The 26,842-nt window shown below is 39.9% G+C and overlaps 1 protein-coding gene across 2 annotated transcripts in view; it reads right to left on the bottom strand.

Annotated features, from left to right (window-relative positions):
- Window positions 1–26,842, bottom strand: part of LOC144092639 (adenosine kinase-like) — an 81,982-nt gene that overhangs the window by 11,771 nt on the left and 43,369 nt on the right. For both annotated transcript variants that reach the window (XM_077625622.1, XM_077625623.1), the window contains exon 7: window positions 5,042–5,212. In XM_077625622.1, coding sequence (XP_077481748.1) covers window positions 5,042–5,212 — 171 coding nt within the window. The remainder of the gene's footprint in view (window positions 1–5,041; window positions 5,213–26,842) is intronic.

Below are 26,842 nucleotides of genomic sequence, written 5' to 3'. Positions count from 1 at the left end.
CCGCAGTTGAGAATTTGATGGCGAGACAAATGAAAGCGTGAAACGCATATGTGCCTAACTTTGCCTTCTTTCCACATTGAAGGTGCCACAAATTAGCAGAAGACACCAAAAATACGCGCACTCAAAGGCCCTTTGTTAGCTAAATTTAAGAATAAACTTGAAGAAACTGTGCAATTTTATCCTAGAGGAAATTAAGGTTCTTCTATAACAAACAAGAAGTAAAGGACACTAAGGGCAATTGAAGTGGACCCAGCTAATAAAAATAAAGGAGGACAAAAATCCTTCTTACTTATGGTAAAGAGGTTATCCAAGAGTACACTATGGGCAGTAATGAGGAAAGTGACAGAATCATTACAAAAAATACAGAAAAAATATGTATCGAAAAGAAGATTTATGGGCTTCTGATGGAAAGTGTAACAAGAAACGCTAACCAGAATTAACGAAGTGAAGAGAAACACAAATCTCTAATTCCCTGCAATCAGAATAGATATTTTATCCAGGAGGAGATTAAGGACAAGTGCAACAAAGTGGAAAGACACCCACTCACCGATAAATAATGATAAAGGAGAATGAGGGTGGTTTCTGCAATTACGACACTTATTTTACTCCAGTTAAGATAAAGTGGACGTGATGACCTAAACAACGTAAACAAAGGCCACATTTCTGTACTTCACAAATTTCATCCATAAGCAGACTATGGGATGGAAGTAATGAAAAGTTTAACAGGACGTGTTATTTGCTGACATTGCGGCGAGACCAAAAGAGAAGCAAAAAATGCAATTGTAAAGTTTTCCTAAAGAAGGCCAATCAAAAGCGCAAAGCTCAGTGTGAAGGTTAATAAAACTTGATAAGCTGAAAAGGTTGAACTCCCCCAAGGCCACGCGGGAAGAAATTTACTTGACCGCGTTAGCCTGAGCTTTTTCTAGCAATGTAATTGTATTTGACATTGTGCGCTTGTATGTGTGTGGAGGACGAAGGGCTGTTTTTCCTCAGTCATTTCGAGGAAATAAGACTGATTGTCCTTCCTCCTTTTTAGTGGAATAAAAGCCAGCTTAGATAAACAAGCTAGAAAAATGCTAGATTTTAATGAGATGATAATTCTTCGGGAGTCGTCATCCCGGAGATAAGCGTCCAATCTATTAGAGCCTGATCGCCTGCTTGCGATTAAAAAAATCGATTGGACGTGTCCTGGTCTCAGTATCACTGAAACAGGAAAATTCTCATCCGTCAATGGCAGTAAATGCTTGAATTCCTTACTGGAATTGGCCGCTAGTTTTTTTTTTATAGGTCCTGGCTTTCATGCGACCAAATATAACTGTGCCCTTGCCCCGTCACTCCATAACACCCCTGCGGTGGCCTCGCTCGCCATCCATCTCAGTCGGACTGTTTCCCACAAGGGCAGCGGCGGGGGGTGGAGGGTTGTTAAACAACCGGAAACATGTGCGGTGTATAAATATCCGATGGCAATTACGGAATAGAGGGTTTGCATAAAGGGAGGTTGAGGAGAGAGGCGTTAACCTCAGTCTGCTGGGACCTTGCGCCAGGGGGGGCGAAGGTGTGGGCAAGCGACTTGAATATCAGTCTGATGGCCTCATCATTTTGAAATACTTCTATCGCGCATCTCACCTCGCGCTAGGACAGGAGGTCAGTTGGTTATCTGCCTCAAGGAAGATCGCTAATATCCAGTGACTCGACATGTCTTTTACGATGTCCGTCGGGACGACCTATTCGAGTCGTAAAAAACATCAAGGAAGAGAGTATAATCGCAGTAACACTTGGGAGAAATTCAGCCCCCGAAGCCACGTATTGTACCGGCTTTTCACAAGTCTGTCATGGGTAGACCTGCATAAAAATTCGAGATTTTATGCCCAAAAAGAGGAGGAAGTGCACAGTCTTGGTTCAAGGTCATAAATCCTTGTAGTCAGATTTACAGTTAGTTGTAGAATTTTTAGGGAAAAGCAACCAGGTTCACTGAGCAACCTCAAATGTAAGATCTGGGTAGTACATGTATAATGAAGCATCCTTTACCCATAAATTTGGTTAAGATTTTGTTAGTTTCCATGGGTCATTCAAAAACAAACTTGTCTATGCCATAAATTCTCCAAACAAGGTTGAGTGTGAAATATGGTTAGCCTATTAGCAAGAAATGTGACCCTAAAGTTTGGTTTGTTAGCAAGTCAGATGATGACTAATTTACTTTTGTGGGCCAAACTGGAGTTCTTGAAGCTAGTTTCACTAGCGCACAACACCATTTATGTAAGCATGTGTCTCATGGTTAGAACCCCGAAATAGTCTCTAGAGCCAACAGCTGTTAATACTTGAAGTGGTCATTGGAGATCATTCGAGACCTGCACTAGGATTTTGTCTGGATAAAGTAAAATTGGAAAGACTTCACTACACAGATGGACAATGCTCAATCATGTGGGATTTCAGTTTTTGCACCCAGTTCCAAGCCTTAATTTCCTCCAGGGGACTGAAGTTCCGTAAACAAGCACATGAACTTTTTCAACTTTGTTTTGCACCTGTAATATCAGGGAGATGGTGCATGTTGGTTGTACTTTTGAAGGTTTGCCAGTTCTCCCAAGCACCGGAATGACAGCGAATCCCCAGGAGCCGAGTGCCAAAAGCTGGGAACACAATCACGGGGAGACAAAGGACTGTGCTCCCGCCAACTCTATGAGGATAAGAGGATTGTTGGAGCGAACGGCCAAACTCTGAGCGGCAGTAATTAGGACTTTAGGGGCATCTCGGAAAGCCCGCCGGGCATCCGAAGAACTGGTGTCAGCACCATTGCAATGCCACCTCTAACATCCCTATTTTTTACAAACACACAGACGTACCCTGCGAATTGTACGTTCCTTGGTAGAGTCTGAAATATTCAAATTCCCAGTTGGTTTCCCGTCTCACAAGGCCGAGTCAAAGAAATACTCCCTCCTATAGCAATATGTTGCAAGACTTCAGTAGGAAATCCAAGTTCTAAAGGTGCCATTGCTCTTTTCCTCTTTGGAGTTATTACATTCACAATATTCTGTTTGAGATTGATAGATAAGAGCAGATTGTTTCCCCCTCTTCCATTTAGCAAATGAAGACAGCTAATATACACCGTGACTCATCTCGCTCCATAACTGCACGTCACAGTGAAGGTCAACCTTCTCCAGGCTGGTGACTCATCATAGAGAAACAGAGAACGGGTTCAATTAAAAGTGGGCTAGTGTAAGAGCTGCACCTCCTGCGTCTTTGCCTCACTTCAATGGCACCTTGTGATTGGTCTGCGATTGGCTGAGCTGCTTGAAATAACTCACAGCTAAAAACTGTCAAATGCCAATTTTCACCTTTATTAAATGTGCTTACCTGTTGTGTAGTTGATTACAACAAAAGAGATGGAATTGAAGTGCCTATATAGAAGCCCTCTGGGAGTCTACTTAAGTACTGTGTTTTCTCGCATATTAGCCGCCTCCGCGTATAAGCCGTAGCCTTAAAATTGCCTTAAAATCGTTGAATTTTATGATTTCTCTCATGTAAGACGCTCCCCTGATTAACAATTTTCACCTCCATATTCATGGTTTTAATAGGGAGTACAAATGTGTTACTTTGAAGGGAAAATCTTAAGATAAACAAATACGGCATATCTGCGAGAAAAATACGGTACCATGTTGTAATGTTAAATGGCGCCATTGAGCTTGTCAAGGGTAAAGTCCTACTTTTTTTTTTACTATTTCTTCAGTTATTTATTCCTTTATCCTTGATTAATTTGCATTTGGAGAAATATATTGACTTTCACCAACGGTCCAATTTCAGGGTTTTTTGCAGCATGACTAGCTTAAACAACGTTTCAGTCATTGGGGTCAACATTCAAAATGTTTCAGCGAGGAGTTTTTATCCTTAAAATATCAAAGATATCCTAATATCTCCCGAAAGAGCAGAGATATACTGCAGATAAATGGCATGCAGGCATAAAGTACGCTTAAAAGCCTAATCAGGCAGGGAGATTAATTCCTTAATGATCATTCGGTTAGTCTTAAATACCGCAATGCAAACCCCAGAGTAATGCTTCTATCCCCAATGCCCTTCTTTTCTGTGCTTCTTTATCTCCTACGCTCCGGAGAGTGCGTAGGTAAATCACAGCTCATTTTATCGGCGAAACTGACGGCAATCATTCCTCTCGTCGGGGGCCTTATTAACTGCCGCCATTAAAAAAATATGGAATCAATGGTTGTTTCTGTGTCAGGTTCTCAAAAGTACAAGTTGGGAGGAGTCCGTTTCACTCTGTTTTTCCGCTAGACACCTGTGCTGAACACATAAGTAGCCTTAACTGATTGGCCAGCGACCATTGGGGGCTCATTCTGATGGGGTAGACCACAGTTGACCCAGCGCTCTAATAAGGGTAAGCGCTCCAGTAACAAGATGAATGGATGGGAAGACTGGCCTGAAGTAAATTTTACAAGGCGACCCCTGTTGCCCGTCAGAAAACTCCACGACCGAGGTCTGAAGCCAGGCTTTATGAGGAGTGCATCCACCATGCATCTGCGTACAGGGGGAGGCTAACAGGAGTCAAAACATTGCAGACAAACACTCGCAGTCCGCCGCGCTCGCGGCTTGAGGCGGCCGAGGGGTGAATATCCGCTCTGTTTGCCGTCGTTTGCTCCTATTTCGGTTCCCGGAGAACGAGTCCTGACAGTGTTCTGACATTAATCCTTCTCCAAACATGCAATTATCTCGAATCATTAGAGTCAATAATGACTGGAGTTGTGAGAGAAATTCTCCAGGCAAACGGTTACAGTAGCAACATATGCAAAACCCAAAGCATTTGCAAAACACACACGACGCGGTTCAGGCGGAGCCATTTCTCAATGTAATTAGGGGAGAGCAAAACGCTGAAGTGAGCGATAAATCAGTGTTTTTCTTTTTTCCTCAGCTGCGTCAAAGTTCCCTGCGCATATGAGAGGTCAGAAATTGCGACCTGCTTTGGACTCGAAAGTCGGAAGCTGCACAGATGTGACTTACTATTTTGTGGGGGTGAAAAATAGCGATGGCGACTTACCGTCTCGTTGCCAAACAGGATGTCCACGTACGGCATGAGGTCCATCATGTGAGTGTTGAAAAACTGGCAGATGAAAGGTGCCGACAAGTTCATGCAGAACAGCTTGTTGTTTTGCGAGGCGTGCTTGGCCACCTTAAACATGGACTCTGGGGACACGGTCAGGAAAAATCCCTGAAAATGCAAGGAGAAGGTATCAAGTTTGTGAATTATTTGCTTTGAATACTGAGTGATGTGATGGGCAGCAGTGTGAGAAAATAACACATTTTGGAGCACCCAAACTTAGTGTTTCTTGGCAGATTCCAACCAAGTGTAACCAAATCCAGTGTGGCTCTGAACAAATGAAACACTTTAAACAGCTAATTTGTGGGTTTGAGGTTGGAATGATTCAATCCAAAGAAAAGTTTTTAAAGCATAAAGGAGGAGAGGTAGGACAGTGAGGAAGGGGTTGTCAAGTCGGAACAAACCATGTGGTTGTGAAACAACACGCTCGTATCCGATGATAGGTTCAACAAAAGTCATGTCTGCACTCCCCTTACTCGGGAAAACAAGAGAGCCACGGTTGGCCATTGTGTGAATGAATACAAATCGGTAAGAAAACACCTTCGGGTTTCAGGTGGAAACCTGACACGGGGCCTACAGAAACGCTGCTCTCCTTTGATAGGGATCTACTTAACCTGGTTTTCCAGCGACAAGCTTCTCTGAAAAACCATTGGTTTCCCCCCCAAATGTTTTTTTAAATGAAAATACGGAAGAGTTTCATACGATCCATTTAATCCGGCTACTTTCTCTGAGGCTCATTAAAGCATGATGACATCATCTGAAAAGCTAGGCGACTGAGCACTCAATTAAAGGTACAATGTAAGACTACACACTCACTTTGGTGACAGACAATAGAGCTAGAGTGAAAACTCCTGATGTCACAGGTACCATCTGTCTGACGGCAAAAAGAACACAAAAGCGGGAAGTCACACTGCACTAATGGCTCATTAGTGACCTTGACATCTTTCTTTCGACGCGTGCCAACATCGCGTCGGACAGAGATTGTCTTTTGACATAAGTGCTTCCAAATAAACTTGCCCTTGATCAAAGGCTCGCTCCGATATCCTGAGGGGCTGTGAACTTGGAGAAGCTCGCTGCGGTGCGGCAACAAGTCGGCAGAAGGGTCTGCCAGAACTATGACGTTACATTTCCCAGAAGTTAAGAGTGGAAATACATGAACTTTTGTTATAAGGATGGTTGGGGGGAGTACATCCTCTTCTGTTTAGCATGATATTAATAATACAAAGCGAAGGGATAGCAAAGTACCACATTGATAGGGCTCTGCTCATGCAAATACAGTAATTACTTCAGAGTTTTGCCCTGCTTGTTATGGTAATGAAATCTAAAAAAGTGACAGGTGCAGCAAGAGGAAAGAAATCTGACGTTCTGCTTCAAATATTTTGACAAAAGCATCGCACACATGCAAATATTGTTAAACGGGGAGGAGTTGACGTCACACTCTTTGAGGTTGGTTTCCACTCAATGATATTTGATGGCTATCTGACCCAAATATGCTAGTTAGTTAAATGGAAAATGTCATAACAGCGGATTTCCTTCAGGGCAGTTCTTCTTACTTAACGTTTATTTTAGCCCAAGACAAACGCCACAGTGGAAAGTTATCACTGAGCAATGTGAATACAAGATGTCTTGATTCCCAAGTTTCTGCCTTTCGAATCAAGGTAATACCGCAGGAATATTGTTCAAAATAGTCCTACGGTTGTGATTCGTTCGGGCAGCGGCGTCAGGCGGAGTGCTAAGTCAAATTCCAGTTTGCATCCGCAACCGCCTGGCCTGGCAATGAAACCAAAGACGGTAAAGTCTTTAGCACTGGTGCTGGGGTATGGAATCGAATAGCGAGGATACAGGGGGGGTCCACTTTCACAGGCGTCAGGGAGCAGCACCCCCAAATGGAGGGGCGTTCCCAGGAAAGGATGATTGGCGGTTGTCCAATTTCTAGTAGGACAATATTAGGCTGTGTCAAGTGATAATTGAATAGGTAAGTGTAACATCTTTCCGAATAGCTCATTGGTGAATGACAATTTGATTGGTCGTTTAAATTGCCACCAGCTTGGAAATGATGGAACACTTTTGTCACGGTGAGGGAAGTCACATTGTTGTGACGGTGTGCTGCCATTGTGTGGGTGTGAGGGCTGCTTGGGTACTTGGCTGTGATGGATGACGAGGTTTTCACCCGGCTAAAAATACTGCCCGAGTGGATGCTTGAAAGTTTAAAAAGAAAATCTATTTTAAGGGAGGAATTTTTTTCTATCACTTCCTTCGACTAAAGTTTGTTTTTAATTAATGCTGTTTGCTTAAAGTACCAGCTGAGGTAATAGTAGGATATCTTTACATTCTATTGATATTTTCTGGCACTACTAGTTTAATGGATTTGATGTTACAGACAAGTGTAAATGATCAATAATCGTATATCTGCCACGAGAGAGTATTTGGTTAGGTTTTTTTGCGCCTGCTGATAACATCTCCCACTTCATCTTGGTTCCCAGCTCCCATCCAGGAGTCATGTTCTGTTCCATCTTATCAGATCATCATGAAATTCATCAACTGCTTCAAAAAGGGAGTCTAGAAGAAGGCCAATAGTAGCGGAAAAATTTTTTTTACAAGTTGCATCTATGTGAATAGGGGTTTCAACACTCTGAGTGGACGTCATTAACTCTATGCTTTACATTTTCCTAAAAAGCAGGCAAAAAAAACGATAAGAGGGTTAGATTATCTTGATTTAAAAAAATCCATGAAACCTCAATAGTCCGAGGTTGGGAATCAAGCCCCTGATGGGATGCAACGCCCATAAAAATGTTTTATATCGGAGGTATAATGTGGCTACATTCATTATTCAAGCCATTTCATTTATGTTCTCAATTGCTTTGCCTTGGTTAAACGACAGAAGGGTTTGTTTACTAATGGTGCCATTAAAGCAAAGTACACAGTGACCTGGCCAGTCCGGAACAAAATGAGTTAAAACGGACTGACGCATCCGTTCTCTATCGTCCTTGTGTGCAACACTGCACTTAATTAGCATTTTACTGCCAGCGGCTCGCTCTCCTTCAGTGACTCTGAAGGGGAAAAGTCACATGCACAAACATAAATAAAATAGCAGATATCCTGGCCTATAGGATTAGTCCTAGATCGGTGCTAGGGGTGGGACAAAATGGCAACTCTTTAAATCATTTGACATTAATGTCTAAGAAAAAAAAAACATTTGCAGGTAAAGAAATAACAGTCGCGGGTTTAAGGTTTCAGCTAACATTTCCAAAAAGTGCTACTGCAATGGATATGAACTTGTCGGGTGACGGGTAGAGGGGGGGTTCACTTAAGGCGGAAGACTGCCACGGGAGCAACGAGAGACAGTGGTCCAGTGTTCGCAGCCGGCCCGGCGAAAGCTGGCGCAGCGGCTCGGAAAATTACAGGTAATTGGCCGAGCCATCGAATCCAGTTTGGCTTCGCCTGAAAGCCTAAAATAACAAAGCTGTGATTGCTCGGAGGCCCCGACGAGTTAATTTGATACACATTTCTACACCCGCCTTGAAATGTACGAGCGCTGGGTGAGACCCTCGGCGCTCCCTCGGTACACCCCCCCAAGCAAATACTCTCCATCTGCCAGATGACGGTGACACAGCGGGAGAAGGTGATGGGAGCGCCCCTGCACAATATTGCGTGAAGGCTGTCAAACTTCGCGCAGTCTAATAATACACTGGCAGTGTCTGAGTTTATATGGAAAAAGATGTAGTGTTACACATAATTGGCGGTGGGCCATAAGCTACATCAGTTAGACAAAGAAGGGTCTTTCCCTCACCTCGGTGACTGATGGACATCCGCCACCTTTAAACTTGACCCCTCCACCCCCAGAGTTTGCTAAGTAAGCTATTCATTAAAGAGTCGTGAAAAGGTGGTGATGTCACAGAGTTGACTTGTCAGGGTACACGAGCATGCTGTGCCAAATTTGGAGGGCTTTCCCATACTCAAAAACTCATAGTGAACTTTTACATTCAGTGGCGCACATGGGCATTTTAGAAAATCTAGTTCCCTCAAGACAGAAGTAAGCAGAGCCTTATAAAAATGTCTTAAGAGGACATGCCCGAAAAGACGAAGCAGCCATTTTTGGGAGAAATTATCTAGCAAATTTTTAAATTTCAGCTCCAATTAAGAACATGGAATTTATTAGACACGTATATTATGAGTATTGCTATCAAAAAGTCTCAAGGAGAAATGTCTGAACAGGAAGTCTCATACCTGTCAACAACGTTTTTCCCGTATTTTATACATTTTTTTGATATTTTAAATCGTGTACGCCGCATAACAACGTTTTGTAAAACCGATCACATTTTACCCATTTTGTCTTTAATCTGGATTGTCTCGGTCACTGGTAGCAGACGAAAACGCCATCGTCGACTGCTAATATTGTCATGCTTTAAGCATGATATGCGCACGCGCATTCGCCTTTCACACATCCGCCTTTTCACTATATATAAATATAGCGCGTCAGCAAGCAATGTGCCCAGAGAGTCAATCTTGAATTTAGTAAATATTGATTGTGCACCCCGTCCACTTTGGAGAAAATTTTAGACTTTTAAGTGCGCCCGTCCTATGTGAGTAAATATGTGCAGTGTTACATTTGTACGTTTTTTTTATTTTTTATCGCTTAATAAGGGGAATTGCAATCATTAATAAGGGGAGCAATTTGACGAGGTTGACAGATATTAGTTGGAAGCACCCAGCAGAGTGTCATGTTTTGACCAATGTTAACACAATTTCAAAAATAATATACAAATGCTAGTTAGACTAATGAACATGATTTTTTTTAGTCCAGTCTATCATTAGTAAGACATCAAAAAAGTTTGAAAAACGCCCAAAACAGGGAGACATCCTACTTGATGACCAGCAGCATTTATCTTGTTTTCAGAGACAAACATGTTGCCACATTTGAACACTTAAATATTACATGGACCGAGCAGCAGTAATATTTCAGTCATTTAAAATCAGATTGGACTAATTTCGAATTGTGAGTCAATACACTTGATAAAAGGAATTCTCATTAACGCCTTCTAATGTGACTGCTTTCCAAGTTTTAAACATGTTTTTAATATTTAACGCACTGTGAAATGGCATACTACCTACAACAGATTTGAAAATGATTACATTCCAAGCTAAGTCATGTACGGTGAGTTTTGCGACCCCGTTGACGATAACAGCATGTTTAACACTCACAACAAGCAGCAACTGGCGCTCTGGAAAGCAAGCGAGAGAGGAAAAAAAAACGAAAAATCGATTGCCTGCAGGCAAGAAGTGTGAACTTACATACCCTAAGTCCAATTTCCTTGAAAGCGGGGGGCCCTAAATCACATCAAGCCGGGGCGATGCGGGTTTGGAATTATGCAAAAGAGACATTTCACAGTGCAGAAACTCTCAGGCGGAGAAAATTCGACATTTCTTTAACGCTGATTGTTTTTGAACAATTCCAAAACAAGAGGATCCTATTGAGAATGGCTAATTTTCTTCAGGCATTCAATCGGGATTTTTTGCATAAATTTCTTCCCTGCTTAAAAGCAGACAAATATTTGTGGCAAAATGATACTAAAGCGAGATTATTGGATACTCACAGTATTGTCTCTAAGATATATTTGTTAGTTTAGTTGTTTACTCTTTTTTTTAGGTGACTTTTTCCAGTGTAAAATGGGAGACACTTTACTTACAAATAAATATTAATAGTTAAGTGCATGAATTTGAAGTGACCCCCAAGAATGAAGGAGACCAAAAACATTTTACATTAATATAAAAAAATAAAGGAATAAGGTCAATCATTGATGTGGGTCCCTTACTTCGCCCACACCGCCTACCTAGCCGAAACATGAAAAATGGCCACTTAAGGAGAAAAATAACCCCTATAAAAGCCGATGTGAGGAGCGGGGAAGTGCAAGGTTGCTTCCTAATTGCAGCAGAAGAGAGAAGCCACATCGGAGTAAACAAAGTCTGATCGATGGCGAGGATTATATCGAGAACGGAGCCTTTGGTCTTGGGCCAATGCGAGTGCGCACATAGGCTGAAAGGGGAGGGGGTAAAATAGCGGAGGCAATGGGCTGGAGAAAGAATTCTATCATCATGAGGAAGAGTTCGGTGTTACCACGTACGACATGTAGTCATCCTGTGTGAACATTCTTTAGTGCAGCAGCGTGTGCGGTGGATTGGTCGCCGGTCTTTTGGTCGCCGGTCTTTTGGTCGCGGTCTTTTGGTCGCCCCGACCGCGACAATGGGCGACCAAAAGACCGGCGACAAAACAAGGTAAAACAACACGGTCTACGCATCAATAAAAGCCAACAATGGCCATGAGCAGTTTCACTGAGCTGACGTGTCAGTGTATAAGAGTTTGTATGTAGTAAATGCGTTGTCCCTTTAAGAAGCTACGTCAGTCAGCGTCTTAACAAGTTCTCCAACAAAAGACAATAAAAGTCCGGGAAATTTGGAGCTTTTCTTTAGCCTAATAATTACTATGGCATTAAGTATGACTAAATAGTAATTCACAGTTTGTATTTAGGGAATTTGACTAACGATTTAAATGGTCATTATCAATTACCTTCCGGGCGACCAAAAGACCGGCGACCAATCGACCGTGTACCCTAGTGCAGTGGTTCTCAAATGATGTACACAAAGTACCACAAATATACAAATTTGTGTTGGAATGGTCAAGAATGGTCTGTAGACCAGATTTTGAAGGTCTTAAGGGCCATTCGCCAATCTGGTTCGGGGATGCTCTTGTGGGAATCGGTTTTAAGACTTCACGCCTGAGTAGTAACTGGCAGAAATCCTGGCCAGACAAGACATAGAAAATTGCACGCTCTTTCAGTCATGGGCTGCCACAACAGACCAATCGATCATTTGTTGTCAGCGTTTCACATTAGAAATGGATTGGACATCAATGGGTGTCAATGGCATAGAAACATGATTATTCACTCTGTGACATCATGTACACAGTTTGAACGAAAAGGACGGGCGTCAAGTGGATCGTAAATCATGGCTAAAATGACTGTCCCTCACCGGCAGAGATTCTCCTTGAACTACTATGATTTAATTATAAAGAGGTTAAACAAATGTCATCATAAATCTGTCATGTTTAAAGCAGGGATGGCTATTTTGTTCCCAGCTGGGGAGCACTTAAGGAGTGCCCCCTGCTAAATTGGCACAACTATTATGAATTTGAAACTCACAAAGTAAAAATACAACATGGAAAGACTCATTCTTGGTCGCAGTTATGGTTAAAATTTCAATTTTTGTGTTTCATTTTTGGCCTTATTTAAGTCTTTGCATCCTAACAGCAACACGCCACTTTTGCGTTTTTTGCAAAAAATGGTTGTTGTGTAACCATGACCAAAGTTTTCACGTGTCCATCCTGTTTCTTGACATCATCACGTCAGTCATAATTTTAACTTGGTCTAGTTTGGGAGAAGTCAAGGTGGTCTTGATCGGGGTCTACTTTCATGTCAGTTATGTGAACGGGTAATTTTTAATTTCACCCGTGTCTTTCTTCCTCCGTCCAACATTAAAAAACGAAATAATTACAACATGGAATACAAAAAATGGAGCAGAACTCATCAACTAAAATATATTCAATGTTTGATTGCATTGGGCTGTTTGCCAACAGTTTTAATGAGCGCTATGTGAAAAGATATTTGTGCTTCTGCGTGTGCACGCCCTAATACTCGCAGTAATATTGGATTGCAGAAGATGGAGTACTGATGATGTGCTGACCTAATTCCGGGAAGGATGAGTATATTGGGACAGCTCTCAACTTTTTATTATTGATTAGTTTGAGTGTTGTTAGCACACGAAAGATGACTGAGCGCAAAGCTATTATTTGAAAGCAGTAAAACATGGAATTTTGCAGCATGTGGCGAATGGGGGAGCTAGCGCCACCTTGTGGATGTGTATACAAGCGTAAATTTGAACGCTAAATCATGTTTTTTGTCCAACTTTACGTCTTTTGAGTCTGTATCCGTTTTTGCAACCGCAACCAAAATGGCGCCGTTCAAGTGGAAGCCGGTGGCGGTAGCTCCGTCCACTCTTGCTCGTTTTGTGTTTTTGCTGCTTTTCTGTCTTAATGATTTGATTTGGTGATTCTTAATGATCCCATTTACTTTGATTTGCTTTGTACTTTGTGCTTTTGCTTTGTTGTTCTGCGGCCTTTGCCACTCTACTGTCTAACTTATAACTATGCCTTTTTTTGCTACTGTCACAATGAAATTTCCTGAATACGGGATGAATAAAAGTTATCCAATCCAATCCAATGTTTCATAACAATCAACATTGTCAAAATTGATTGGATGATTTTGAAAAAAAAATGTTTACAACACGTAATATTCGGTCAATTGAATGAAAAACGATGTCACTTTCCAAAATTAGAAGAAAAAAGGGCATTCAACCACTCATGCTTAACACACTTGACATGGTTGCTAAGCAGCATGACAGTAGGAAAAGAAAGTGAATGATTTTCAATTCTTTACTCATGCAAAATAAATCTTTGCAATTCTAGCTCGTCCATTTGAGGCAAAAAAAAGGAAACCAATCCGTAACACATCCAAACATAAAACCCATCCTTAATGAATTCCTGATTATATTTACTCATCATCAGGTGTTTAATCCACGCGAGGCGTGGGCCGTTTAGCACCAATATCGTCTCCTCAATTGCACTCTACTACATAATTAATAGTCGCACTGACACAACACGAATATGATATGAAGACTATCAGAGGCGAAGACTTATATACATAAATAAAAAACGGCAGATGCATTTTTCATGAGCTGCCGGCTGAGCTTCCGGGCCACGCTAAGAGACGCCGCGTTTTCCTTTCACACACCAAGAAAAAGGCCACGCAGGGCCAAGAACTGCATATTCACTCGCTCCACTTATAGCTGGAAACCCTGGAGCTCAATAAAGAAGGGACATTTCCTTTCCGATCATGCCGTGTGGTCGATTTCACACTTATGTGAACCATTGGGTAAAATCGCAAGCAACACCACAACCGCCAGATCATTGTTTCATCCCAGTGAACATTTGTCATTTTAAGTCTTGGCAGCAGTCTTCAGGATTTCTTCCGTGACACACAGCAACTACCTCCTGTCGCCTAGCATCCTCGCGGCGACGAAACACACACTTTGGTTACGTTGTCACATGTCGCCGTGACACCGCCGCACATATTGTGTTTGAAGATGCAAAAATGTGTCGGCCACATGCGAGCGAGCACCCGGAGAGAGGCCGGCCCGCTGCTCGTCTGCCTTTCCTCACGCCTCTTTAAATGGCTGCCAGTGATACTCTTGCTCAGTGCACAGATGCATTTTTTTTTCCCCCAACGGGATTTCAGAATAATTTCAGTCGTTGAGTTAAAAAAAAAAGTGGAATAGAGTAGGATGGTTTTTCTGAATGTGTACGACAAAATGCATGTAAGAGCAGAATGGTACACGGTCGATTGGTCGCCGGTCTTTTGGTCGCCGATCTTTTGGTCGCCGGTCTTTTGGTCGCCTGGAAGGTAAGTGATAATTACCATTTAAATCGTTGCTCAAATTCCCTAAATACAAACTGCGAATTACTATTTAGTCATACTTAGTCCCCTAGTAATCATTAGGCTAAAGAAAAGCTCCAAATTTCCCGGACTTTTATTGTTTTTTGTTGGAGAACTTGTTAAGACCCTGACTGACGTAGCTTCTTAAAGGGACAACGCATGTACATACAAACTCTTCTACACTCACACGTCCGCTCAGTGAAACTGCTCAGGGCCATTGTTGGCTTTTATTGATGCGTAGACAGTGTTGTTTTACCTTGTTTTGTCGCCGGTCTTTTGGTCGTCGGTCTTTTGGTCGCCGGTCTTTTGGTCGCCGGTCTTTTGGTCGCGGTCTTTTGGTCGCCTGTTGTCACGGTCCGGCGACCAAAAGACCGGTGACCAATCGACCGCACACGGAGCAGAATACACTTTGTACTTTTTTCCGTTGATTACGCCCAAAATTTATAATCACTAGCCACTAAACGCATGGTTGGTCAAATGCCTGCACAATAAGTATTCACATTAAACAACCCGTGGCTTACTTTCACTGTAATTGAACTGTTTTTTTATATTTTTATTTTTAGGCTGGATGTTGTTGAGATGTGCCAGTGTCTGGAACTCAACTGCTAGTTAAATATATATGCTCACAACACAGAGCTTACGTTGCCGAGAGTCAAAGTCAAACAGCTCCCGGTTCACTTAACTTAAAAATAAGGAAATTAATGTAATAGATTTGGACTGCATGTATGCTTTTGTGCAATGTTGATGGGTTGAGTCGTATGTTTTCTAAGCTGTCTCTAAACGCATCACATGTGAGAGGTGACATAAATTTTGACATTAACATAATCCCACTAAAGCGAAAATTTGGGTTTGTTTCACCAGCGTGGGAACGTAACTCGGTCTAAATCAAAGATTCCCTATTTATACCAAAATACTTATGATTCCATTACCGAAACTTAAATATCACATTTTTAAAAAAAGGGGCGTGTCAACTATAGATTCGGATGTCTATAGCCATCAATGGCAGCCAATAAGTTAAATTTATTATATATTTTTTTTAAATGGTGGTAATATTTCTGTAACTTTAGTTGAATGAACCATTCCAATCTTCTATTGTATTGTTAGCGTTAGTTAGCTCGCGTTTCCTGACATTTGTGTGTGCCGGAGAGGAAAAGGGTGTTCTTGATTCCTGGCATGCCAGAGAAAGGTCCTGTGAGGATTACATTGGCTAAGCCCTTATCACTCCAGGAAATTCACTGAAAAGTGCTCAAGGTAGCAAATCAAAGGCCAGAGTTATTCTTTTCAACTTTCTCCCCGCTCGTTGAGAAAACTTATTTCTTTTTCGGCGCTCGACTTTTCGGTTGGCTGGAATTTTTCACGCGGCGTATGTAAAGGCAGGTGATTTGGATAGAAAGAGAGGGGCTTAGATAGGGGAACATCAAGGGGAAATGTTTGTTATTGAATGGGATAGCACCATGGCGACGGGTCTGAGAGGCTCCGACTTACTCAGAGTTTGGTATCGCTAATCGTCGTTATGATAATGTTACATATCACTTGTCTGAAACAAGTGGAAAAGTGTAGGGGAGAACGAGGTTTGTTGTCATATTTTAGCATTCATTTATTTAGTCCAGGGAAGCCAAATTTAAAATTGATAACATATCTGTTTTTGATTAAGATATTAGATGCCATTGGCCGTTACAGATATCCAATCATGAGGCTTTATTCATTCTTCTTCTTATGTGACTTTAAATTAGATTATTATGAGTAGACGTCCAATTCATTTGAAGTGGGAGGGTGGAAGTCAATTAATTTTCGTAGAATGAACGTTCATTCGCTACTTCAAATGTGTCGGATGTCTATCGCAGTGAATACATTAGTGACATTAAAAATAATCGATTTCAACGTTACCAATCCATTTTTTGTTACTGTGTAAAAGCAAAAACTGCAATGCAAACAACTGAGAGAAAACAACATTTTACTATGCCCTGTACAGTTGCAATAAAATACCGTTGAGTCTTATGAACAGTTGATTGTGTGAGAAACATCCCCATTCTATATTAAACCTAAACTGAAAGCAAGCAAGCAACTGGCTAGCTAGAAAATGTGAATCAAAATGGTAGCTTTGCCTTCATACTTTTTAATTACAACACTAACGACTTGTCTAAAATACCTAAAAAGATTGTGAAGACCTTCAAATATAAAAATCGTCTTCCCTCAAAACGATGTGGTCTTTTTTCCTCCAATTCTGGTCTAATTATACCAAGTGTACCAATCCACTTGCTTGACAACCAACCCCGTTCTCCCCTACACAATACACCGATAGACACAACTGTTCAAACTAAATCCTAACATTTGGAGCCATTCCAAACAAAGGTCACTGTAAACTGTCAGGAACGGAAAGTATCACAATTATTGGGTTTCCTGCTCGATAATTGCCAAGCAAGTTTGACAGTGAAGCGAGCGTGTTACGCGTCCTACGGGGAGACGACGGTCATTAGCCGCAGGACACCCGATGATCGAGTAACACGGCCGAGGAAAAACAAACTGGCGTCTCCGCAAGCCCCGATCAATAGGAATGCAAATAGCGACAGCATGACGCGACATTACTCATTCCGCTGACATTCATTGTCATCATTAGCCTTTTTTACGGTGTCAAAGCCGCTCGATAAAAGGGCATTATTTCCGAAAGCAGAAGCACTGTGTTAATCCTTTTATGCTGCTTTTAGGTAGATCGTCTCCCATGGCTAATATTAAAAGTGTGACGTCTCTTGAGCAAGATGTCTTAACCTGATAAGATGGCGTCTACTGTTTGGTGGAGCCTCCAAAGTGGAGCATGATGTATTGCATTTAATGGATCTAATCATTTAAAATAGTCTTTTTTTTTTAAATGTGAAAATGAAATTTGACCTAATTGATTGCATAAAATTCAGATTTCAAAGATACATTTAAGAAATAAATTTGTTAAGTTTAGTACTTTGAATGTGGATATTTTTTAACCTTTTATAGAGCACTTGAAAACATTCTAATAGTAAAATAAAGTAAATCATTAATTAAAAAAAATCAAGTTAAACAGAGATTAATTATGATTGTATTCATTTTAGATTCATCAATCTAGTTTGTAGTGAACAAATATAGACTAAAAAAAGAATGATCAATCGTAAAAAATATTTAGAATTTATCTAACAACAAATAGTAAATGTGAAAATGAAAATTTGACCTAATTGATTGCATAAAATTCAGATTTCAAAAATACATTTAAGAAATACATTTGTTAAGTTTAGTAGTTTTAATGTGGATTTTTTTAAACCTTTTATAGAGCACTTGAAAACATTCTAATAGTAAAATAAAGTAAATCATCAATTTAAAAAAATTCAAGTTAAACAGAGATTAATTCGGATTGTATAGTATTCATTGTAGTGAATACATATAGACTAAAAAAAGAATGATCAATTGTAAAAAATATTTAGAATTTATATAACAACAAATAGTAAAGTTGAGTTTTTCAAATAACAAAAGGATTTTTTATACAGTACTACTTTATAATTTCTATATTGTTAAGGCTACAAATAAAAACATTTATTTCAATGTTATGATTCATTTATACAATCGTATGTATTTTTGCCATTCAATTGTTAATATTTATAATTCCATATTGTAGTGCTTAACTTTTCTGTCTGTTTTCTTTCATGACTTCTTAAGACTTTTTTTTAGTTGTGATAAGTATGCCTACCAAATTTCACGTTGCAAAACCAAATTGGCTACAGGTGCTGAATTTTCAAAAAAAAGCTAACAACTAACCACCACTGAATCTAAATTTTCACTCCACCTTAACAAACTGTCATATTCAACTCAGCTCAAATATACATTTAAGCTCGTTGCCTGTTCACCCACTCAGAGTTGTAACTCTATCCGACTTCAAAGTGCACTTCCCCGGCAGGGAAGAAAAAAAATAAAAAAATAGTCAACGGAGATGAAAATGTGCAAAAGCACAGCTTCATTCAAACTGCTGGAGTACATTCATTTCTCTTTCGCTTTTAACTACGAAGACCAGGCACCAAAAAAACGTTCTCTGCTAAGGGTTTTGCAGGCCTTTTTTGTGGTCCGATATGTGGTTTGGTCACATAATGAAACCGCCGGAGTGATGCAACAGTTGGATAAAGCCTTGCAATTGGTCACGGCTGCAGAGTGGAGCTCGGGCGTGACCAATCGACACTCAATTCAACCAACTGTTGCACAAGTTCTGTTCTTGGCGTTTGCTTTTACTACGCAAGAATAAGCGACAGTTAACTCATTGGCTGTCATTGACGGACATAGAATAATCGTCGACAGTCCTCCCGGGCCAAATGGCTTGGATTTCTATTGCCATCAATGGTAGCCAATGGGTTAATTCGGTATGTAGCTTTAAGGCATTTGTATACTAGAGATGTAGCGATCGCATATTTTTGCATACGAGTCTGAGTCACCTGAATTTTGGAATCTGTTGATACCAACTACTGATCTAATACCAAGAAAATGTATTCAGGAAGGGGAACAAAGTACATCCAAATGTCTATCGCAACATTATAATCATATCACAAAGCAAAAAATAATCACAAATCCCTTTTTTACAAATCAGTTTTTTAACAACAAAATAAGGTTGCAATTAAATTGTTAAAAAACATAAAAATGGTCACAAATGTAATACATTAAGCTATTTTCTTTATATATTTTTTGCAATATTTTGTTACTTATCTTAACTCATGTTAACTAATGTGATAAATTAAGCTATTTTCTTTCGTTTTGATTTCTTTTTTTTGCAAGGTTTGTTTCAGTAGTGTGGATATCAAAAATATAAAACATGCTTTACATTTATATATATTTTGCAATATTTTGTTACTTGTTATCTTAACTCATATTAACTAATGTGATAAATTAAGCTATTTTCTTTCGTTTTCATTTCTTTTTTTGCAAGGTTTGTTTCAGTAGTGTGGATATCAAAAATATAAAACATGCTTTACATTTATATATATTTTGCAATATTTTGTTACTTGTTATCTTAACTCATGTTAACTAATGTGATACATTAAGCTATTTTCTTTTGTTTTGATTCATTTTTTTGCAAGGTTTGTTTCAGTAGTGTAGAAAACATGCTTTATATTTATATATATATTTTGCAATATTTTGTTACTTCTTATCTTAAATCACCATCTTCCTTACAAATGACCAACCGTTTAAACCCAATCCTCAAAAAATGACGCAATCGGATCGAAAAACGTTCCCTAATTTGTATGACTAATATATTAGTTCTTCATTAGATAAATAAATAGCCACGTTAAGCTAACCACTGGTAATTAATCCATGCAAAAGCAAAGTATTTTTTTTTCCTTTTACCCCTTGCCCACAGGGATACGTGCCCTTCTTGTGCGCATGAGTCAGCTTACATCTTCTGACAATCGAAAGCCAGGGGCTTTGTCAAATAGGGTCCGTTGTTATTGTTTTGATTGCCCGCCGCCACCCCTCCCCTCTGTGATTGCGCCACAGCATCTGCAACAAAGGCACGCACATGCGGCGCATCAAAAAGGACGAAAGGTCTGCTTTTTATTTACGGCCGCCGTCATCACCGATGGCATGAGAGCGAAGATTGCTGAGAATAAGGGACCCTTCAAAATGGGTTTATTTGGACTAGTAATGACAATACAAAGTAACCAAACTTTTTAAAAGGGCCTTCGTACAACATGATCGGGCTACTAATAAGTGCCAGCCATCCAAAGAGGCAACACATAAAAAATACATCACAGGGAAATTGTTAGTATTGAGTGGCAGGGACAGAGAGGAAGCCAGTAAAGAAGATGAAGAAGAAGTAGGTTAAGATGTTTTTTCATGTGTGGCTGAACATTTTGACACTTTCCAGACACTCGAAATGTTCCATGACAAGAACCCGTGAAGCCTCCAAAGCTGTGAAGAACAAACATTGGAGGAAAACAATCTCTCAGCTGACACGCTTAACAATTTATTAGGAACATGGAAATCGGGTTGGAGGCAGTGATGGCGAACCCTTTTCGACAGTCAAATTTGAAAACGAGCCCATATGGCGCATTCGGTTAAGAACAAACTGTCAAGTCGAGTCAAATTCATTTAGAGAGAGTCCATTTATAACAGAGGTTATCTAAAGGCACTTTACACATTGAGCAGGTCAAGAATGCTACTCCTCACATGTTATACACAACCAAGAAAACTGACAGAACCGCACATGAGCAAGCACTTGGCCACGGACGAAAGGAAAAACTGTACAATACTTTTCAGAAGCGTAGTTTACACGCCACCACAGAGGTCAAAATCAGGAAGACAAACTGAGGAAATGTTTCCTTTCCGATTTTTCTTCTTTGTGACTGCTTGCTTTAACTCACTTTTAGCGCTACAGAAACGGTTATTTTGATAGTCAACTCCTCCCCAATCATGTTATCTACGATTCCGTGTGCGGTCGATTGGTCGCCGGTCTTTTGGTCGCCCGGACCGCGACAACGGGCGACCAAAAGACCGGTGACCAAAAGACCGACGACCAAAAGACCGGCGACAAAACAAGGTAAAACAACACTGTCTACGCATCAATAAAAGCCAACAATGGCCATAAGCAGTTTCACTGAGCCGACGTGTGATTGTGTATAAGAGTTTGTATGTACATGCGTTGTCCCTTTAAGAAGCTACGTCAGTCAGGGTTTTAACAAGTTCTCCAACAAAAAAACAATCGAAGTCCGGGAAATTTGGAGCTTTTCTTTAGCCTAATAATTAATAGGGCATTAAGTAGGACTAAATAGTAATTTGCAGTTTGTTTTTAAGGAATTTGAGCAACGATTTAAATGGTAATTATCAATAACCTTCCGGGCGACCAAAAGACCGGCGACCAATCGACCGTGTACCCTACGATTCAGTACTATTACACTATATTGTCATTGAATGTTACTCCAAAATGTGCTAATTAAAAGTTGGCCTGTGAATATTATTTAAAGCAGATCTAGATCCATTATCGCTGTCAATGGCAGTTTAGAAGCTCAAATATGAGGATTTGGACAATTATTAGCATAAAATTGACTCTAAAAAATGTATTAATTCTCTTAAATGTTATCCATTAGTTGATTTGCCTAACTCCAAGTGTTAATAAAAAATTCCCAAATGAACTTTTGGAATATATAATTCAAACGCCTTGATTTTTCCAATTTTACTTGTTGGTTTAATTTGCAGTTGTTCTATTACTTGAACACCAGGAAGGTTTATCTAACTATGTTGCGTGCATGTGTGTGCAGCTTAAGTACAGTGTGACCTCATCCTATCTCCCTTAAAAAAAAGACACCAGAGGCGCTATATTTAGTCACATGGTCTCGTGAGCAGTCTCCATGACAACAGAGCAAAAAAGTCGTCCTCCACTCAAGATGCATTCAAAAACATCAGGAGAATAAAGGTTAAGAGGTGCGTTAGCATCAGGTCAAACCCAACGGCTGCTAACAATGGAAAATAATATACGGTGGTGTAATGAGGGGTTAACGCCGAGTCGATGGAGCGCAGACGTGCTGGTTGTAAACATTACGACGCGTTCGGTACTTCTTAAAAGCCACAAAAAAAGAACGAGAAAGTCAATGAAAAGTATTGGCAGTTGGGAATGTAGTCAAGCCAAACTGGCAACGGGGCTCTCGTGACAGAACGTAAACACAAAGTGGGAACACTAAGAAGATGGGGGAAGTTTAACATCTGGTAAGCACACTTGCAGACGCATGTTATGCCCTGGATGACCCTAGAAAGCACAAGATTCCCAAATCCACAGCCAAGAAAATGTGTTGGATTATTAGACTATTGTACATTTCATCTTAAAATGTTTCCTTTTTAATGTATTAAGAATGCCAAGCTGGTTATGGCTAGTTTGATCTCATACAAAAACATGCGTCTGCTTAACTTGGCAATGAAGTCAGAGTGTGTTATGTACTACTGCGAAGAATGGCTACCAGGAACTATTCATTTAATCACCAATTATTTTTTGTTATTAGTCGACTCATTTGTAAAGAATGTTGGTTTCGGCTTTATTTCCCTGGAGTTAACGATATTAAACGTTATTGCTATTAATGTTCTTTGGAAAACAAGGGTATGTATGGAAAGAGAAGGTAAGACTATGACTACTGTGTACATACAGTTGTGGTCAAAAGTTTACATACACTTGTGAAGAACATAATGTCATGGCTCTCTTGAGTTTCCAGTTATTTCTACAACTCTGATTTTTCTCTGATAGTGATTGGAACAGATACTTCTTTGTCACAAAAAACATTCATGAAGTTTGGTTCTTTTATGACTTTATTAGGGTGAACAGAAAAAAGTGATCAAATCTGCTGGGTCAAAAATATACATGAGCGCTAATATTTGGTAACATGTCCCTTGGCCATTTTCACTTCAATTAAGCGCTTTTGGTAGCCATCCACAAGCTTCTGGTTGAATCTTTGACCACTCCTCTTGACATAATTGGTGCAGTTCAGTTAAATTTGATGGCTTTCTGACATGGACTTGTTTCTTCAGCATTTTCCACAAGTTCTCAATGGGGTTCAGATCCATGCTGAGCACCTTTGACTTTCCCATTGTAGCGATTGTGGGCGTTTGCATCCAATGAGTCCTATTTAAATGGCCTCAGAGAAGTCACCAGCTGTAGTCACTCATAATCACTCACAAAAAGTTAAGAGGCCATGCTATGAAGCTCATTTGACTGACACAACTTTCTAAGTCATTGCTAATTTGTGTTGCTGTATGTATATTTTTGATCCAGCAGATTTGATCACTTTTTCTGTTCACCCATAATAAAGTCATAAAAGAACCAAACTTCATGAATGTTTTTTGTGACAAAGAAGTATCTGTTCCAATCACTATCAGAGAAAAATCAGAGTTGTAGAAATAACTGGAAACTCAAGAGAGCCATGATATTATGTTCTTCACAAGTGTATGTAAACTTTTGACCACAACTGTATGTAACTCTATCATTATTTTCCAAAGGTCTAATTTGAATACATTACAAAGATAACACTGGCAAACTCCATTTTTATTTTATTTTAGGTTTATTAGTTGTTTTTTGTTTAGAATTTTTCAGAACAGGACGCACAATCCAAAACTGATCTCAGATCTCAGACGGATCTCTGCAATATGTCAATTTTACTTATGAAAAACACTGTACTTAACATGTATTTGATTATTCATTAATTTTCTGTATCCTCACTAGGATTGCGGGGGGTACTGGAGCCTTTCCAAGCCAAATACGGGCAGCAGGGGTGGGCCACCCTGAATTAGTTGCCAGCTATTCGCAAAAAAAATACATTTCTTTCCATTGCACTTTCTATTAAGCCATATTTTATTTGCAATCCATCTGAAATTTGCATCATTCCTACATTCCCATCCAACTATTAGTATCTCATACAGATTCGGGCACAATAATAAAAATTGGCGTACCGGCCCTCTAACTCGTCATCTTTGCACCCATGAGACGTGCTCTCCACAAACTCCGCCGAGTGAATCTTAATCAGACACTCAACTCACTAAAGCAGGTTCCTCACGCTCCCTGGTGAGAGTATCAACACATGGCCATCAGGCATCATTCCCCGCCGCAAAGTGGCTATTTATTTTCCCTCGCCTCGGTATTACTTCTCAAATAATTACTCAAGTCGATTCAATTAAAGCTCGCGCCAACGGTGGGCGGCCAGGGCCCAATTCTACCAGGCAGTAAGAGTTGTTGATACCCAGGTGAGGTGACCGAAAAGAAAAAAAAAACATTAATTTAAGCGAACAGACAACATACCAAGTCATCTGGGGTGAAAATAAGACACACTGGTTCAAGCGAGAGTGTTTTTACAATGTAACACAATCATATGAACAACACCCTGGAGCCCCGCCAAAGCCCGAAACATGCCCCCCCACCATCGCACCGCCCCTTTTCCCAGGAGACAATTACCCAAGATGCCGTGGATTAAAGCATTTTTCTCCTCGGTGGATCAAATTATGGCACAGGCAATAACAACAACAAAAGCCAACTTGTAAGTGCTTCCATACTGAATTGATCAACACTATTGCTAAACCAGATGGGACGACTCATGTGATAGATTAGCGTGTCATATTAATGCAGTGTTGCTATTGGAAAGGGTTCATCTCAAACTATAATATAGTAAACAAGAGCTCGACTCATCTTTTGTTTCCGTTTTACGTTGGCCATGTACGACGATGACATTTTCAACCTTTTTCAATTATTTTTATGATGACAGGAATGTCATTTTCTCCTTTTTTTACTTTTACTCATGTGCTGAACATTTACAACACTTCCTATCCCATGTTTTATATATGTTATAAATGTTCAGCTTTTTAAATTTGACTTCTTGAATGACATTACATAAGGTTACCAGTCGACATTTTAGACATTTATTAGAATTTGACTTATGGGATGAATAGTTAGAAAAGTTTATAAATCCTTTCAAATTATTCCCATTTTTTTGTTGTACTTCTGTGACAATGGACCTTAATTCACATGATATTCCCTTTTTATTAAGTTTTGTTTCTTTGAAGAGAGCTGCATTCTCATTTGTTTTTGGTTCTGAGGAACAGTTTCTCAACTTTTTGCATTAAATTGATTATGTTGACATGCAGCCAATATTTATTTGAGACTCAATATTATTATTATTATTTGGACATTTGGAATAATAAGTTTCTATGTGTGAATGCACAGTATTACATGAATTGGAATACACCCCCAAGTCCCAAGAGCTCAAGTTGTTTTTTCAAATGTGTTTACATGGCCTTGCGTAACCAGGTTTACTGCTGAAAAACAATTATGAAAGGGATACTTGTCATGATGGGTGAAAAGACATCATACCCAGCATAAATTTTTATGTCTTCAATTTAGGATTATCCTGTCTGAGAATTTAGAAGTACAAAAACGTGTAAATTAGCATAGTAAACGGAAATGAAAATAAAAATTCAAAACAAGCATCAACAATGGTTACATCATGTACTATATTGGAGTGTTTTTTTTCTTTAAACAGAGTACATGCCCAAGTTAAAACAAGAAAAGCAGTACAAATATTTGACTCCTTTACGTTACCGTTATCTTATATAACTATCGTTATTAATTTAGCTTTTCTGGAACCTGTTGCCATGTATTTAGTATATATCGAGCGTTGAAGTCTTAAGAGGCTAAATACAACACAACATGATTTCTTTTTATTGCCAATGATATTTAAAGATACACTGCCCATTTTAAACAAGAGTCGAGCATAGTAACCTTGTGCCCACTCATGCCTGGAGGGCTGCACATCCCACTGGTAGGGAGGCCCCCGAGCCCACACCCCTCAGCTATCCTCCCGACAGCTCATTACCACTCAATTAGACAGGTGTAGCCCGGGCATCCCCCCCCGCTGACAAAGGCAGCGCTCCCATACGCCTGTTTAACATTGGCTCAGACAAACAGACACTTGAACGCCTCACGCCTCTTATAAGACTTGATTGAAACGCCATAATTGGCCACCAATGTGACACCACCAGTGCGGACTCAGAAGACACGTTGCAGGCAATTACTGCATGATTATTGATGCAATTGCTTGCGATTGGACATGAAATTGTTAGCTCAATTAGAGGGGCGCATTAGTGTAGGTCACGGGTCTTAAACGAGTGGCCTGGAGGCCATTTACGGCCCTTACTGGATGTGAACATTAGATATTTGTGAGCATTTTCAAAAATGTATTCATAAAGTAATGACTACAAAATTTGCTAGCGGAGCTTAGGCTAATGGCAGTTTTCAATGGTTTTATTTATCAACCCAAGCGAACTTATTTTGACTTTTTGAGCCAAATAAATATTTTTTCATTTCTATTTCTTATATTTTTTTAAATGAAAAACCAGTAAATACTATATATATATATATATATATATGTATATATATATATATATATATATATACATATACATATACATATACACATACACATACACATACACATACACATACACATACACGTACACGTACACGTACACGTACACGTACACGTACACGTACACATACACATACACATACACATACACATACACATTCGCATTCGCATATGCATTCGCATTCGCATACGCATACGCATACGCATACGCATACGCATACGCATACGCATACGCATACGCATACGCATACGCATACGCATACGCATACGCATACGCATACGCATACGCATACGCATAC

This window comes from Stigmatopora argus, chromosome 18, assembly GCF_051989625.1.
Source record: "Stigmatopora argus isolate UIUO_Sarg chromosome 18, RoL_Sarg_1.0, whole genome shotgun sequence".
Lineage (NCBI taxonomy): Eukaryota > Metazoa > Chordata > Actinopteri > Syngnathiformes > Syngnathidae > Stigmatopora > Stigmatopora argus.
Note: the sequence above shows the minus strand (reverse complement) of the source record. Positions and strands in the feature narration are given on the sequence as shown.